Consider the following 17,432-nt stretch of genomic DNA (forward strand, 5'->3'; position numbering starts at 1 on the left):
CTATATGATGATCTCCCTTGCAGCTGACATGTTTGGAATGCGCATTCATTCTGATAATATATATATTTTGGATGTAACAGAAACTTACATGGGCTGCTTTCTCTTTTCTTAACTGCAGGTGGTGGAGGTGGCTGGAATGATAACACTTCCTTCCTGTGGTCAGGAAAGTCCTTGCTGGAAGGTGCTACTGGAGGAAAATCCTGCCCCCAGGCCATGAAGAAGTGGGGGTGGGAGACAAGAGGGGGTTTCGGAGGGGGTGGAGGGGGGTGCTCCTCAGGTGGAGGAGGCGGAGGATATATAGGTAAAGTGGCTTCATGTTCAAGGTGTCCCTTCCCCTCCTTTAGTGCTAACAGTCAGCAAAACACTGATCAAAAATTCTCCTATAGCTAGTATATATGATTGTTATGTAATAGGATGTCTGTGTGTCGCCTTTTTAGCTGTGGGTGAACTTATGTTGTTTAGCCTTTAAGCAAATAGCCGGATGTCAGTTCTTCAGCTGGAATCCTGGCTTTGCATTGTGGAAAACTATGCCATCAAGATCCTGCTGTGATTCTTGACTCATAATTATATATTGAGCCTTTCATTTCTTGGCCATGATGCTGAAGAAGCAGGAGCCATAGGCTTTGCATTCCTGTTGTCAAGACCAGCATCTGGGGGCATTTGCCATGGAGTCTGATGGCCAGTGTTTGCACTTAGGGTATGTCTACATTGCAGAGTTAACCCGGGTTTTAGTCTTCACCCCACTTACCATCCATGCAGGGGGGAAAGAAAACACCCTTTATCCGAGTCTGGAGCCCAGGCTAGCTGACCCAGCTGAGGGGTGGTGAGAGCCATGACTCCACTTTAACTCAGGCTGAAACCCACCTACTGTTCAGTGGGGACACAGGCTAAATCATTCGAGTCCTCCAATGCCCTTCCCACCATTCCCTGTGAAGGAGAGACGGATTCTCCCACAATTGGCTGGGAAAGAAATCCTAGAGTGTCTCAGCATGAAAAACCATGGGGAATTCCCCCAGACACACACAGGCAAGTGTGGAAATAGCCAGATATGGCTTTGCTGTGGAGGTGCTCTCACCCAAGCAGGGCTAACCCAGATGCTCAGACCCTGGTGCCAATTACCGGGTTAACGGTGCAGTGTAGACATAGCCTTAAAGGAGATTCAGCATGAGCAGTGGCAATCCAAGCTTCCTCCACACTGCCCCAAGACCAGCATGCCTCAACCCTAGAGGAATCACCTCTAAGGGCAAGGCAGGTATTTTGGTCTCTATAGTCCAATCCTTGGCTCTTGTGCTAAGACTGCCAACAAGGGAGGCCAATTAATGACAGCTATGATGGTGGCTTTCATCAACAAGGAACTGAACGGAGGCCACTAATTCCTTTCCAGTAGGCTCCAGGTCAGCCATTAGATGGTAATGACACTGAATTACTACTGATATGGGCCAGACTGAAAGCCGTCACCATAGGGTGAACAGCTCCACAACTCATAATCAGTCCCTGTGGCCACCCATCTCTTCAGCTGTGGTGGACTTCTTACCCCTGGTTATCCACCACTGTGGCTTGAAATCAGGGCAATCGTAGACTCAAAACACTGCAAGGAAGTAATTAGCCTGAATTCCTAGCTTGACCACATGCATTGTGATGATATTATGTGTAACGATTTTTTCAACAGAATGCCTCATGTAAGATACTTTTGTTTGCAGTATGCTATTTTCTCCCCTGCCAAAGGTGATGAAAGTGGAAAAACAACCCTCTCTTTTGTGGGGGGGGGAGGAAGGGCATCTGTGCATGTTAACAGATCAAATATTGGTCTACAGCTCCGCTTCTGAGATCCTCTGCTTGTCCAAGGCACACTTGAACATTTCCCATGCAATCTCCTTCAGTCCCCCATCGCTGTCGGACCACCCTGGCCCAACGGGTGTAGAGGAGAGAAAGCAGATCAGCTGACTGTTACTCCCAGTGCTGGTGGAGTACATAGCCTGATCAGCAACTGTGCGGAATTAACCCTTATGCACTGGCATTGACCAGTCTGCTAGCCAAATGACTGCATAGGACGATCTGTTCATATGTTTTTCACAGCATCCGAATGATTAAAGGTGATGTTTGTGCTTAGTGGGCAATGGTCTGCTTGGGACTGAGTTGAGAGATTAATTTGCTTAATTAAGAGCCACAAGCGTTATTAAGCCGAAATCCCAGAAGTGAAAGGCCAATAGTCCGTACCACTATCCACTAAACCTTTCCACCATCCATTAAACATCCCAGTTGGATATTTTGACTGATTAATTGCCCTTTCTCATTTGGATGCTTCATACTGTGAATTTGCTTGCATGTTGCAATTCTTAACTGTATTTTAGATCTAATGAACCACAGTACGTTAAGGTACCTTCTGATTTGACATAGGTGGCAATGCTGCAGCGGACAATGACCCAGAGATGGATGGGGAGGATGGTGTGTCCTTTATTAGTCCACTGGGTACTTTATACACCCCCGCACTGAAAGGTATTGATATCGGTCAGAAATCAGTTCTCGTGAGTTTCCTTCATGTTTGGAGTAGGCTGTGTCTGGAAATCTTTGGGATCCTTAGATGGAAAATGTAGATTAGTGTGGTTGTGAACACCAAGGAAGGAGAGAAGTTGTTTAGTGTAGTCCAGTGAGGAATAAGGAGATGAAAGGGAGCAAAGAAAAAAATGGAGGCTGTTGGGGAAACATTTCATAACAGTGAGAAGTGGTGAAAGCTTCATTTCTTAAGTCACTTAAAACTGGACTGGACAATGAACCCAAGAAATACTGTAGGGAACAAATTGTTATAATGTGTGTAATAAGACAGCCAGTAGGGGGAATAGGCAGACTGTTAAACAAGGACATTTGTGGGTGTTCCAGTGTTGTGTTGTATGTTGTTGGCAACTGTGGCAGGTGTGGATCTGTGGAGCTACTGCTGGGATAGGTGTGTTGCCTGAAATAAAAGATGTTACTCAAAGAAGTTGGAATACGTCTGGTTTACAACAATCTATGACCACAATCCAGTCCTGGGTGGAGCACGGACTAGATGATTTAGCAGGCCCCTCTCCCCAAGCTGTCAGCCTGTGATTTATATGTTGTGCTTCTGCTAGTGCTGGAAGCTGAGAGCGTTCTTATGGGAAATGTTTCAGTGCTCAGCTCTTCCCCCATTAAAGCTTCTCCTGGGTCAGACTGACAGAGTTGCTGGAGAGGGCAGTGAGGCATTTCCCCCAGTTCCTACAGGTGGAGTGTGCAACCTTGGCAGTCTTCCCAGTCTGTGCTGGCCCCAAGAATTGAGGACTTGAACCTGATCTCCCCCAGTGGGTAAGTAGGGGATGCTGTGGATGGTTCAGCCCCAGCACAGACTAGGAAACTCCTGAGGGCTGCCCTAACTTGCATCTCCTCCCCCCACTCCCATAGCCCCAGTGGGGCTTGCTGTAGCAAGGAGGGCACAGGACTGCTCCTGCAACACTTCCTCCTGGCCTCAGCATGCCCTGGGCCTGCCCCACAATGCCCCTTGTGCTCTGTAGAGGCAATACAAGGCTGGCAGGATGCCTTGCTGCATTGGGGATTTCACTGAAGGGGCTGGGGCTGTGTGGCCACTTTGCACCAGCATAGCTGGTTCAACATGGCTACAGTGCAGGTGTCCAAGACAGCTTAGCGGAGGGATTTTTTTTGTAAATGAAAACTATTAGCTGAGATTCCTTCAGTCTCCTCTCCCCTAATACAGGTGCCAGTGAGAAGTGGGGATACAGTCAGCAGAGAGGGGTGAATGGCAGTCAGGAAAGGTTTTCAGACAGGGCCCATCCCACCCGACGTGGGGCACTTGGGCACCATACACGTGTGCATTTCCCATCCCATAATGCGGCAGTTCTCCTGTTGCTGTTTGCGGAAAGCTCTTGGGTTATCTCTACAATAACAACTCAGCCTCTTTCATCTGTTCCCTAGTGACAGAGGGGCACGGAGAGGTGGCTATTAAGCTGCACCTCAACTGCAGCCACTGTGAGCTTGATGAGTGCCGTGTTGATCTGGAGACTCAAAAAGTCATTTGCTTCTGTGAGCCTGGGACAGACCTGGCTGATGATGGTGTCTCTTGTGTAGGTAAGAAGGTGCAGGGAGGAAGGGGCTCCTTTGGGATGGGTAGGTCTATGAGTGAATACATAGTGAAAGCCTCTTTAATGACCTGGACTGCAAGACAGCACAGAAGCACTTAGATAGCCTTTCTTTAAAGTCGACCCTGATTAATTATCCCCTTTGTTGCTGGCATTTGCAGTGAAAACGCAGTGCACTTCAGTGACGAGGAAGCTGGCACATGGGGCAGCACTGCTAATGTGTTTTGCCTTATATACCTGCATCATTGGGCAGTTAAATGATATTTTGCACTGAAGGGGCAAGATATGTGATCTGTGGGTGTGAGTGCCCCTTAAAGAGCCTTTGGTTACATTGACACTGTATCAGGCACAGATCAAAGAGAGAAGCCCTGATCTGAAATTAACTCGCACTCACTCACCCCAAACAAACAAGGAATTTTCCCAGGGTTGCAATTGGGGGGGGGAGAGGGGAGTTGCTCTTTTCCCCCACCTGTGCTTAATTTCAAGGTGCTGCCCATGGCCCAGGAGGAAGACAAGTACCTGCAGGGTCCCTCCTGTGGGCTGCACCTGGGGCTGCCCTGGAGAGTAGCTCGGGTTCCAGGCCCAGAGACCTGCTCTGTTCCCTGAAACCTTCAGCAGCCGGAGACCCACAAGCAGCCTGGAGCTTGCTCCTTGACCTACCCATCCCAGCTCCAGGGACCCACCTGTCCTCTGGGCTGAAGCAACTGCAGTTCTGCTCCAATCTCATCTGGTGCCACACACCCTCACTACTAATTGGCCCTAGTGCTCGGGCTAGAAGCTGTGATTGGCAAAGGTGGCCAGAACATCGGCTGCTAGAGGAGCGATGAAGCACCCTTTGCCCAACGGTGCACTGGGGGCTGCCATCTTGTGCTTCAGAGTCTCAGCTTTTCCTAGGAAAAGCACAGTGAGGTCTCTCCCCTTGCAGCTGTGAAGGGAACTGACTGATTTTGGATTTTTACTTCTTCAAAAATCCCAAGAACTTCCAGGGGTCTAAGTGGCCCCTGGGCCTCTGCTGAAAGCTGCCCCCTCTCCACTGAAATCTGAAATGGCGCCCCTGAATTTTCCAGTCAAACTCAACCCTAAGCTTAGGCTTCCCAAGAGCCAGAGATGACATGTCACAGGCATGAGGCAGAGGGAGGGGTAAACATCATGGGAGAGGGGAAAGCAAGGAGGAGAATCCGAGTCAGTGCTTCATTTGAGAGCTGAATGCAAAACATAGGCAGGCAGAGTGGAGTATATTTGCCCTGCTTACACTCAGAGCTCCAGTACTGGGCTTTCCCCACATTTGTACATTAAGAAGAGGTACTGAGTCCAGCAGGTAGAGCGAGGGACTCTAAGCCAGGGTTCTTGGTCCTATTCCCAGCTCTGCCACTGAGTTGGGAAAATTGTTCAACCTCTTTATGTTGTAGTCTCCCCATCTGTAAAATGGGGATAGTCAGATGTATTTATACGGGTGTGGTGATGGTCATCATTTGCCTTGTGATCCCTGATTGGAAACTGCTCCATAAGTATTATTAAATGGTAGATATTGCACGGGGGGTGGAGGGGGAAGGAATGTTATAAACCAGCTAACACTGCTTCCATGTAGTAGGGTTTTCCCCAGTTCATCTGTTCTTTCTGTGTGGATGCATTTAGCAGATGATATACTGCAATTGTCCTCACCCTATTTTCGCTATGACTTGGCATTGATGGCACCACTCAGCCCCCACTGACAATTTAACTCACCACCCTCACCCCCCTCCCTGTTTTTATGACCTTGCTTTCATAGCCAGTGAGTGTGTGTATTAATTTCCTGATAGGAAACCATCTGTTTTTATGGCTCAAACTTAATTGAGGGAAGTGAAACAATGAGCCATTGGAAGTCATAGATCTGGGAGTTGATTGCAGCAGAGGTTATCCTCTGTTTCCTACAGTGCAAGAGTGACAGATGGAGTCAACGGGAGGAGGGATAGAAAAAAATATTACATTAAAAATGACCCGAGGCAGGCCTGCTGATGGGGTGGGGGGATGGGAAGGGGGCAATTGTCCAGGGGCCCAGATGATTTAAAAGGGCCCGGGGGACCCCAGCATCCACCACTGGTGGCAGTGCAGTGCAGCAGAGCTCAGGCAGGCTTCCCGCTCGCTCACGCTCCGTGCCACTCCTGGAAGCAGACGGAACGCTCCTACAGCCCTTGGGGGTGCAGGGGGTCTCCGTGCACTGCCCCCATCCTGAGCACCGACTCCGCAGCTCCCATTGGCCAGGAACTGCAGCCAATGAGACATGTGGGGGCGGTGCCTGTGGGCAGTGGCACCTGGAGACCCCTTGGGCCCCCCGTCTAGAAGCCACTTCCAGAGGTGTGTGCTGGTTGCTTTCAGGAGCCACCTGAGGTAAGAGCCGACCCTGACCCCCCCCGAACCCCTGCACCCAAACTTCCTCCCAGAGCCTGCACCCCACACCCCCTCCCGCACCCAAACTGCCTCCCAGAGCCTGCACCCCGCACCCCCTCCCACACCGCAACCCCCTGCCCCAGCCTGGTGAAAGTGAGTGAGGGTGCAGGAGAGCGAGCGACACAGGGAAGGGTGATAGAGTGAGCGGGGACAGGGCCTCAGAAGGGGCAGGACAGGGGCATGGCCTCAGGGAAGGGGCAGGGCAAGAGTCTGGGTTTGCGCAATTAGATAGTTGGCAACCCTCCTGGGTGGGCATGTGGAAGCCCTGGCCATGCTGGAAGAGTGGACCCAGCGGCGCAGCCGGCAACACCCCCAGGCACCAGCCAGCGCAGGCGCAGCACTGCCAAATGTCAGGCGAACTATGTCCACGGCTTGTGCGTGCGTGGGGGCCCATTGACTGTTCTGCCCTGACGCCCGGAATTGCTGTCGGCAGGCCTGACCATAGGGAGAGCAGTTAAAACAAGTAACTCCCCCTTCCTTATGCATCTCTTTCAGCTGATCCCGTGGCTCATCTCCCCCTCTCCTTGGTCTTGTCTGTAGTGACGTCAGCACTGGTGGCTGCTCTCATTCTGGCTTTTTCCGGGATCATGATAGGTGAGTGTCTCCTAAAGCAAAATGTGCAGAGAGCAGCAAAAGTGGCAGCATATTGTGCTTCTCACTAAGCCATTTCTAGGAGAGCCAAGAACGTTGGCATTAGGACTCAAGCTTTACACCGTGTTGGTTGTTTTTTTTTTTTTTTTAATGAAAACTCATCTGTTTTCTTCTTTGATAAATGTTTTAACCAAAACAACCAATTTAGGGACATTTTTTCTTGTGAAGGGAAAGTTGGAAAAAAAATTAGTTTGAGTAATATTTTTACACTTTATATTTCACTAGGCAGCAAATATGGTATAAATGGATATCCAGGTATAATTAAAATACCATCTTTGTCTTCCTTTTCATTACTAGCTAGTTGCAAGGTCCTTCCAGTGACTGATTGCAGCATTGCCGTACTTCTCATGATTACATCCTTAAAGAGAGACCGTTGTGTGGTTTGGGGTGTAAAAATGTCAGACCACAATTTCCAATTTTCACTGATTTTAAAGGGAGCTGTGAGTGCTCACACTTTAAAAAAAATCAGGCCTCTTTTAGTTTAGGGTACCTACAATATGCATTTAGGTGCTTACATTTAGTTACCCAAGTTTGAAAACCTTGGCTTAGATTCCAATTTTACAAATTATGGTTTAGTAAGACATGGATATTCATGGCCTTTGTCAGAATTTCAATTACATCTTTTTTTAAATTTTTATTTAAACAATCCCATGCCTACATTCCTACTCTAAACATACCAGGATTATTGCACTAATGCATGAGAACCAGTGATTCAAACTAGCCAGTATCCTTCCATTGTCCACACTGAGGGAAATGCTTTTTAAAAAAACACACACCCAGAAGGTCAGATGGTGACTAGTAAATTAGATTTGTGTAGTTATTTCAGGTGTTGCTATTAATACATACACGTGGTTTCAGATGTACAGTTTCTGTTCTAACAATATCCCCTTAAGGAACTAATTACTTTTCAGGGAATAGACGAATAACCAAATTCTTTCTGGCCATCCCTATCATTCTCATTTCAGGAATGAGCAGAGATCTGAGCAATCAAACCAAGAGCAATGATAAGGTGAAAGGAGAACTAGGAGGGGTTGATAATAAGTCATTAAATTCAGCCCCCTTTGCTAGTGGAAGTTTTCCCCTTAAACTCTTCCTCTCAGTGACTTATCTATCAGAGCAGACATGGGACCTAGTACAGCCACAGTCTTCGGGCCCAGTCTTGCTCCCATTGAAGTCAGTGGCAAAATTACTATTGGGCCTGTCCATGACTGGGCCCTACTTTGTAAACTTACATGTGGAATTCGAATTACTTTCACAGTAAGACTAGCTTTGGTCTGTGATTTCCTAAGAAATGCCTGTCTTCCATAGGTGTGGAGAGCTAACATAACAGCTGAATGAATTGATTCCGAGACTATAAGAACTGATTTCAGCTTTCCCCCAAATTTGAACCATGTCTGAGGTTTAGAAACATTTGATCAAGTGGATGGGTGTCTTTAAAAACTTTACACTTATCCGCTAGACTCCCTTCATGCTTATGGGAATCAAGAGGGAGTTTCATAAAGTGAAGTCATTTTATTTACACAACTTCATTGTGAGGGGAGAGATTTTACTTCTAAAGAGATTTCAGTGTGAACATTGTGATGCAACGCAACTAAGTATGGACTTTTATTCAACTTCCTCATAAGCTAGGCGCTTAACTAAAACCCTGCATCCAAACACCCTTGAACTTCGGGAAAATTGGATCTGGATACTTTGAAGCCCAGACAATCTCTAACAAAACAGATTTGTTACTTCAGAGTTCACTGCTAGTGGATTTCACCCTATTCTCCAAATCAAGAAATACTGGGAGACTCATGAGTGAGCTTGTTCTTAGCCTAATTTCTAAATCAAACAAGTTGGATAATTTCAGCCTGAGCTTTGGAGAAGCACCCAGACTTCTGCATATACGTGAAGTACAGATGGTTGACAATGCCCCAGTTTATTTTGTTTCACTGGAGTCTGAACACTATACCAGTTTCACAGCACATATGTTCTGTATTGGTTGCCTTCATGTTCACAAGGCAGTCTGCCTCCCAGATTCACTGTGCTCTATTTCCAGTGTATCGCCGGAAACACCAGGAGCTGCAAGCCATGCAGTTGGAATTACAGAGCCCCGAGTACAAACTGAGCAGACTGCGCACCTCCACTATTATGACGGACTACAATCCCAACTACTGCTTTGCAGGAAAGACCACCTCCATCAGTGATCTCAAAGAGGTGCCTCGGAAAAATATCTCCCTCATAAGGTAAGCTCATCTGTTTGCCTTCCCCATACTTCACCCCATCCACTCATATACACTCTCTTTTTTATATATATATATATATATATATATATATATATATATATATATATATATATATATATATATATATATACACACACACACATGCACACTTGATCTCTCACATTCTCTTTCTTTCCATACATTCACACACCTTGGACACACAAAAGAGCTATGGTGGATAGGGTGGTATTCCATGCTTACCACATGACCATTGTGGGGACGGGACTCCAGCTAGTTGTCCTTAGTCTTTCATAGGCACATTGTTCATCTTCTGTCTTGTAGAAAGAACTGAAGAGCTGTCACCAGTCAGCGCAGTAGTTCAGACCCCAGACATCCTTCTTTCAGGGTCTCAAACATTTTGTGGAATACCCTTGTGTTTAGACCAAATATTAACTGATGTAATATGGAGAGCATGAGGATTGGAGGAAGTTCATTAGAAGTCTGTGACTGGATTCTTGGCAATGAGAGTGACATCAGCAACTGCAACAACAGCAGTGAGCAATGAGACTCTAGATGCTACCGGACAGTGGGACTTGGACTATAAAAGCCAGAGATGGAGAAATCTATCCATGGCCCTGAGCCACATTAGGATCTGGATCAGAACTTTTAAAAAGATTAGGAGGCCTTGAGTTGGAGATCATCTCTAGGAAAGACCTGCAGAATCATCGAGTCCAGCCCCTCTACTGTTACAGGATACAGTCCTCCTCCATAGAGGATATGATGTGACACTGATACTACATGATCTTAGACACAAAGCCAAAAGACAGGATTAAGAAGCAGGAGGGTATGGGAGATTCAGGAGCTTGTATTTCCAAAATCCTCCCGGAGGTACAACAGAGATGAAGCCCACAACATCCACTAACACCCTCAATGTGTTGTCAGGTACTGCAGGGCTCCTCTGTCATATCTAATACCTCATTGATCAGAAATTAGGACTTCCCAATGCAATGTGTGCTGCCAAATGCCTTTACCACCGAGGGTAAAGGAAACAGCTGGGAATTGATTGGGGAGGAGGGATAGGTTTATGAGCTGTAACAGCTCTGTTTTATATCCCCATTTTACAAAGGATGGGTTAGTGCTGCAGAGAACAATGTTTCAGGCTGACACTTATTGGGACTAATTGATAGCTGCAGTCAGGCCACAGGCAATTTGACTCTGCAGTGTGGGTTAGCTGCCAGGACTGAGGCCTGACAGTCAGAGAATGTAACATTCTTTATCCTGGCAAGGAGTAAAGCCACTCTAAATTGAACTGTATCTACAGAACAGGTACAGCGTGGACAACAATAGCACAAGCTTCCTCCACCCTCACCCACAAGGCATGTACCTTAACCTTCTCTAGGAGGGACCATGATCTGGGGAGTTCACTCTCTGTGATCTGCTGAGACTGTCCACAGAGGTGCCATTTAGAACTGGAATGAGGCAGCCAGCTCAATGGAACGCAGACCACCCAGCAGCCATTCGATCTGGCCATCAGTCCGGGCCTGGTTCATACGAATGACTCGGCATCTCGCTGCATGAGAGAACCCCTAGAAAGCCCCCTCCATGTCAGAGTTGAGGAAGAGGAGTATCAGGGGGAGGGCTTGCACTGCCCCTGCCAAAGCTGAACCCCTCAGTGGTTGAAGAGGGGATTCCAGCGCTGTCAGTCCAGCAGCTTCCATCTCCGCTACATTCACCACGGTGGTGGTGTATTGTGTACCTGAGCCCATAATGCCCATGTGATGTGCTGGCTGTTGCACTTAGTGCTTTAACTTTCATTAATTGAAAACCAGAATAAGCAGTGACACAAAACTTCTCTAATGAGCACAATGGAGAAAATGCGCATTAGTGGGATGTACGATTTATTTATTTGCTTTTTTCTCTATCTTGTTTCATAATTAAACCTCAAACTTCTTCATAATATGTTAACATCTACAGTAAACATTTTTAGCACTTACATAGCACACTATACTACACAGCCTCTCGCTTGATGCTTTCTTTAAGTGAGATGTATAATTGTATGAGGAGTTGTTAGCAGATTTAGAGTACGGCTATCAAATGAAAAGTGTATCCATGATAGGCCCATCGTTTTTAGCTCACTTTTGAGTTACACAGCAAGTAGACTAAAATTAAACACTGTTCTTGTACTAGTGTAAGAGGACAATGCTGTGTGCTATGTACGACTGTGCCAACACTTTAACTCCAGTACACTGGCTTCATCGGGCATAGTTCGTAGTTTCCAAGGCCAGAAGGGACTATTGTGGTCATCTAGTCTGACCTCCTGTATAGTGCAAGCCATAGAACTGCCCCCAAAGTAATTCCTAGAGCAGAGCTGTCAGAAAAACATCCCAGCTTGGTTTAAAAATTGTCGGTGATGGAGACGAGCCTTGGTAACTTGTTCCAATGGTTAATTACCCTCACTCTCAAAAATGTACACCTTATTTCCAGACTGAATTTGTTTAGCTTCAACTTCCACCCATTGAATCATGTTATACCTTTCTCTGCTAGACTAAAGAGCCCCAGTATTGAATATTTGTTCCCCATGTAGTTACTTATAGACTGTAATCAAGTCAATCCTTAACTTTCTCTTTGTTTGAGAGAGCTCTCTGAGTCTATCACTAGAAAACCTGTCTTATAACCCTTTAATTAGTCTCGTGGTTCTGCTCTGAATCCTCTCAAATTTATCAACATTCTTCTTGAACTGTGGGCACCAGAACCGGGGACACTATTCCAGTAGCGGTTGCACCAGTCCCAAATACAGAGGTAAAATAACCTCTTGAGATTTCCCTATTTATGCATCCCAGTATTGTATTAGCTCTTTTGGCCACAGTGTGACACTGGCAGTTTGTGTTCAGCTGATTATCCACCATGACCCCCTAAGTCGTTTTCAGAGTCACTGCTTCCCAGAATAGAGTTCCCCATCCTGTAAATATGGCCTACGTTCTTTGTTCATAGATGTGCACATTTACATACTGTATAGCCATGTTAAAATGCATATTGTTCGCTCGCGCCCAGTTTCCCAACTGATCTGGATTGCTCTGAATCAGTGACCTGTCCTCTTCATCATCTACCACTCCCCCAATTTTTGTGTCATCTGCAAACTTTATCAGTGATGATTTTATTTTTAATTCCAGGTTCTTGATAAAAATGTTAAATAGCATAGGGCCAAAGACCCAGCCCTGTGGTAGCCCACTGGAAACACACCCATTCAATTATGATGTCCCTTTTACATTTATATTTTGAGACCTGTCAGTTAACCAGTGTTTAATCCCTTTAATGTATGCCATGTTAATTTTACATCATTCTAATTTTTGATCAAAATGTTGTGCGGTACCAAGTCAAACACTTCACAGAAGTCTAAGTATATTACATCAGAATTATTACCTTTATCAACCAAATTTGTAATCTCATAAAAAAAAAAGGGGATATCAAGTGAGTTGGACAGGATCTATTTTCCATAAACCAATGTTGATTTGCATTAATTACATTACCCTCCTTTAATTTTTTAATTCTTTATTAATCGAGTCCCACATCAGCCGCTCCAGGATCGATGTCAGGCTGACAGACCTATCCTCTTGGCCCTTTTTAAAAACTGGTGCAACATTAGCTTTCTTCCAGTCTTCCGGAACTTCCCCAGTGCTCCAAGACTTATTGAAAATCAATGTTAATGGTCCAGGAAGTTCTTCAGCTGACTCTTTTAAAACTCTTGGATGCAGGTTATCCAGAGCTGCTGACTTTAAAATATTCTACTTTAGTAGCTTCTGTTCAATGATCTTCTCAGACACTAGTGGAATGGAAAGAGGGTTATCATCACTATATGATGAGACTATATCGTCTGTTTTTCTCCAAATACAGAACAGAAATATTTATTGAACACTTCTGCCTTTTCTGCATTATTATTGGTAATTCTCCCATTTCCATCTAGTAATGGACCAATACCATGGTCAGGATTCTTTTTATTCCTAATATTTTTTTAAAAATCCTTATTGTCCTTAACTCTGCTGGCCACAGATTTCACCTTGTGTCCCTTGGCTTCCCTTATCAATTTTCTATAATTTCTAACTTCAGATGTATATTCATTACTATCAACTTCCCCCTTGTTCCATTTGTAATGATATATATTATATTTATTTTTTATAGCTACATTCACTTCCTTTCTAAACCAGTTTTTTAACCAGCACAGCTTTCTTCCTCGATTATGGATTTTGGCTGTTTTGGCATCTAGTGTAAGGTGTTCTTTATTATAATTCATGTTTTTCTGTTTAAATTCTTCCTCCCAGCTAGTTTGATTCATCATTCTTTTCAGCTTTGTGAAACTGATCCTATTACAGCGTGTGTGAGCACGCGCACACACACACACACACACACACACACCTAGATGATATATACACGTGTGTGTGTGTGTATATATATATATAATTACTAGTCTGGACTTTATTCTGCTTATGCATTATAAATGTGATCAAGTCATGATCACTTGTACCTAAGCTACCATTAATGTTTAATGTTGTGATCAGTTCTTCTTTATCTGTTAAGACAAGGTCTAATAAAGAATTCCTCCAACATATGTCGCTCACATTGAAATCTCCCGTGATCATGTAGCTTTTTTCCTACACACTACAGATGGGTATATAAGAAGCCCGTCATCTTGTTCCCTAGTGTGATTTGATGCTCAGTAGCAGACACTTACTAGTACCCCATCTTGTGCTTTATCTGTTAGGACATTGATCCATAAGCATTCAAGATCACTTTCCTCTGAGTTATCAGTGACTCAGAAATGGGTTATTATACATTAAGGAGCCACAAGCTGTTACTTGTAAGGGCCACCTCCCCTAGCACTTTTTACACTGTAGGTCAAAGATAGACAAAATCGAGATTGGAACTCAAACCATGCTCCCACAAATGGCTGTGCAGAGTGTTACCAATTGCATGGCCAAGACTGAAGGTTCAGTTCTTCATATTTTACTGTCATAGAAGCTATACCCATGTTCTGTTTCCTGTGATCAGAACATTACAGTGTGCATGCTCTGCATTAAAACCTCCTTATCTTTTCTGGTTTATCCAGGGGTTTGGGCCATGGAGCCTTTGGCGAAGTATATGAAGGTCAGGTGGTGGGGATCCCCAGTGACCCCAGTCCCTTGCAGGTGGCTGTGAAGGTAAGTGACGATATATGAATAATCACAGTAGTAATACTTTGGGCATCTTTCATCCAGGGGTCTCAAAGCATTATAAAAACATTGATAAATTAAGCCTCACAACACCTCTGGAAGATAGGTATGAATTGTCCCTGTTTTGCAGTTAGGGACACTGAGGCACAAAACAGGTGAGATGATTTCCCTGGGGTCACTTGGGCAGAGTAATACCACCTATTTACATAGCGCTTTTCATCCATAGATCTCAAAGCCCTTTACAAAGGACAGTAGGTATCACTGTGCCTGTTGTACATGATCTACTGACTCCCTAGTCCAGTGCCCTGGCTTTGCCATGGGCCATGTTGCATCATTCACAATCCCCTGCCCGACCACTAGCCAGGCTCCCATGGTCTCTTCTGGTGCTCCAGGCATCATGTCCATCAACAAGATTGTTTATTTTCAGAATCTCTGAGAAATTAATCCAGCTGACTCAGCCTTATCTAAAAGAGAAATTGCATTACAGAGAACTTTATTTCCAAGCGGTCAGCTTGCATCTATTACCATCCGACCATGTTCTGTGTGATATCTGACATTGCTGTAAGTGAAGCTAACACATAGCTGGTAATGATGAGCTCCAGCCACGGGCATACTAGAGCCCAGTAATCGTTCGGCTGTTACAATTTATAAAAAGCCACTAATGAACGGTGGTGACTTGCATCCTCTCGGTTTGAGAAGGCAGCTCATTGTTTCAGTTCTGCAGCATGATGCCCTCTGCTATGTGTAACCGATGCGCAGCAGTGCTGATCTATGGAGGTGGCATGCACTTCCATGTCTGCTCCATTATAGTGCAGCTCAACAGAAAGGACCATATGCACAATAAGAGACATGTATATCCTTTCTCTCTTCCCTTCTTTCCTTGGGGGTTCATTTACACCTTTGGGGGAACCCTGAGGAGCCCCACTACATCCCCCTCCCTCTACCCTCTGAACTATCCTGATCATCAAGTCCCTGCTTCAGAGCCATCATCTTCTCATCTTGAAACGGCTGAGCAAGCCTCCCCTTCAATCCCAGCCAATACCATGCTTCGCACAACCAAAGGGGTCACTACTGGACAGTAGCATTCCTGTCCATTGGGTTGATATGCCCGTTAGTGTGCGAGGGTGTTAGACCATATAAAAGAATCTCTAACTACTCTCTTAGAAACTCTTCCAATGATCAGTGATGACATATCTGCCGAATGAGTATCCCTGTGTGACACGATCTGTAACACTGTTCTGGATTGCACTGGAAATACGAAATGCCATCATTCAGAGTGGTGTGACAACAATGACCCTGAAATATCAAATGTCCTTGATGTCAAGCGACAAGCGCATGCCATTCTCATAGCTGACCCACTCTCTGAGTCGAAAAAGGCCAGATATGAGGCAGCTTGCAGCACACTCCAGCGCAAACTCCGCCAAATGCAAAATATGTGTTTGACTGTAAAGCAGACGAACTACGCACCCTAGCAGATAAACATGACTCCAAAGGTTTCTGTGAAGCGGTCAAAGCTGTGTACAGTCCTACCCAATCTGCCTTGACGCCACTAACAAGTGCTGATGGTGACTCTCTCATCACAGGTCGCAGTGCTATCTACCAACAGTGGCATGAACGTTTTAGTGAACTGCTTAATCATTTTTCTACTGTTTCTCATGAATCACTGGATAATGTCCACAAATTGTCCACATCTAATGCATTTGCCAGTCCACCCATACGTGCCAAGGCGTTGAAAGCTGTTGAAGTAATGAAAAATAACAAATCTCCTTATCCTAATGCCATTCCAACTGAAGTTTTCAAGCATGGAGGAAATCTTCTCATTGACAGGATTTTTGAATCTTTGTTACATGTCTGGCTTCATATCGCAATAACTGAAAGATGCCAACATCGTCACTGTCTATAGGCATGAAGACTCAAAGAATGACTGTGGTAGCTACTGTGGTATCTCTTTGCTGTCTGTGACCAGCAAGATTCTTGCATGGATCCTTCTGAACTAACTCCTGACCCAATCATTGACAATGTTCTATCTGAGTTAGTGTGGCTTTTTGTGCTTAAAGGAGCACTGTGGACATGATTTTCCTCATTCAACAATTACAGAAAAAATGTCACAAACAACACCAACCTTTGTACATCATGTTTCTTGATCTAATTAAAGCATTCAACATGTTCAACTGCACTGCCATCTGGAAATTGCCTGCTAAATTTGGATGTCCAGACAAATTTATTAACATCACTCAGCAATTCCATGAAGGCATGGCTGAAGAAGTTAATATTGATGGTGATGTACCAGATCCATTTCCAATCACCAACAAGGTAAAGCAAGGATGTGTCCTCATTCCTAGCCTTTTTGGTCTATTCTTTGCTGCGATGTTACAGAAAGTCCTTTGTGGGTCTTGAAATGGCATGTTAATATGCTTCTGCACTGATAAGCTCTTCCATCTTTCCTGTTTACGTGTGAACACCAAGCTGATAGATGCACTGGGGCAGGAACTGCTGTATGCCAATGATTGTGCCTTGATGGCACACTCTGAAGCAACTCTACAAGATCTTACAAACCACTTTGCTGTGGTGGCTCGTAATTTTGGCCTCACTGTCAGCGAACGAAAAGCAAGGTTATGTACTAGTCAGCTCCTTAACAACCTTACCAAGACCCATCAATGATCTTGAAAGGTGCCACACTCCAAGCCATCAAACAGTTTACTTATCTTGTTAGCACATTGGACAATGAAGCGACAATTGACCAGAAAGTTGATACATGAATTAAGAAAGCCAATGCTGCATATGATTACCTCCAGCACCAAATCTGGAAGCAACGTGGAATCTGACTACAGACAAAAATC

The 17,432-nt window shown here is 45.1% G+C and overlaps 1 protein-coding gene across 2 annotated transcripts in view; it reads left to right on the top strand.

Moving 5' to 3' along the window:
- Positions 1-17,432, top strand: part of ALK (ALK receptor tyrosine kinase) — a 111,917-nt gene that overhangs the window by 67,222 nt on the left and 27,263 nt on the right. Inside the window, exons 8-14 of one of the 2 annotated variants that reach the window (XM_034764760.1) lie at positions 119-301; positions 2,398-2,496; positions 3,943-4,091; positions 6,529-6,550; positions 7,029-7,127; positions 9,223-9,409; positions 14,490-14,580. In XM_034764760.1, coding sequence (XP_034620651.1) covers positions 119-301; positions 2,398-2,496; positions 3,943-4,091; positions 6,529-6,550; positions 7,029-7,127; positions 9,223-9,409; positions 14,490-14,580 — 830 coding nt within the window. Of the gene's footprint in view, positions 1-118; positions 2,497-3,942; positions 4,096-6,528; positions 6,551-7,028; positions 7,128-9,222; positions 9,410-14,489; positions 14,581-17,432 lie in introns of those variants that run through there. The other variant, XM_034764759.1, reaches the window with a different exon arrangement.

This window comes from Trachemys scripta, chromosome 3 (genome assembly GCF_013100865.1).
Source record: "Trachemys scripta elegans isolate TJP31775 chromosome 3, CAS_Tse_1.0, whole genome shotgun sequence".
NCBI classification, from domain to species: Eukaryota; Metazoa; Chordata; order Testudines; family Emydidae; genus Trachemys; species Trachemys scripta.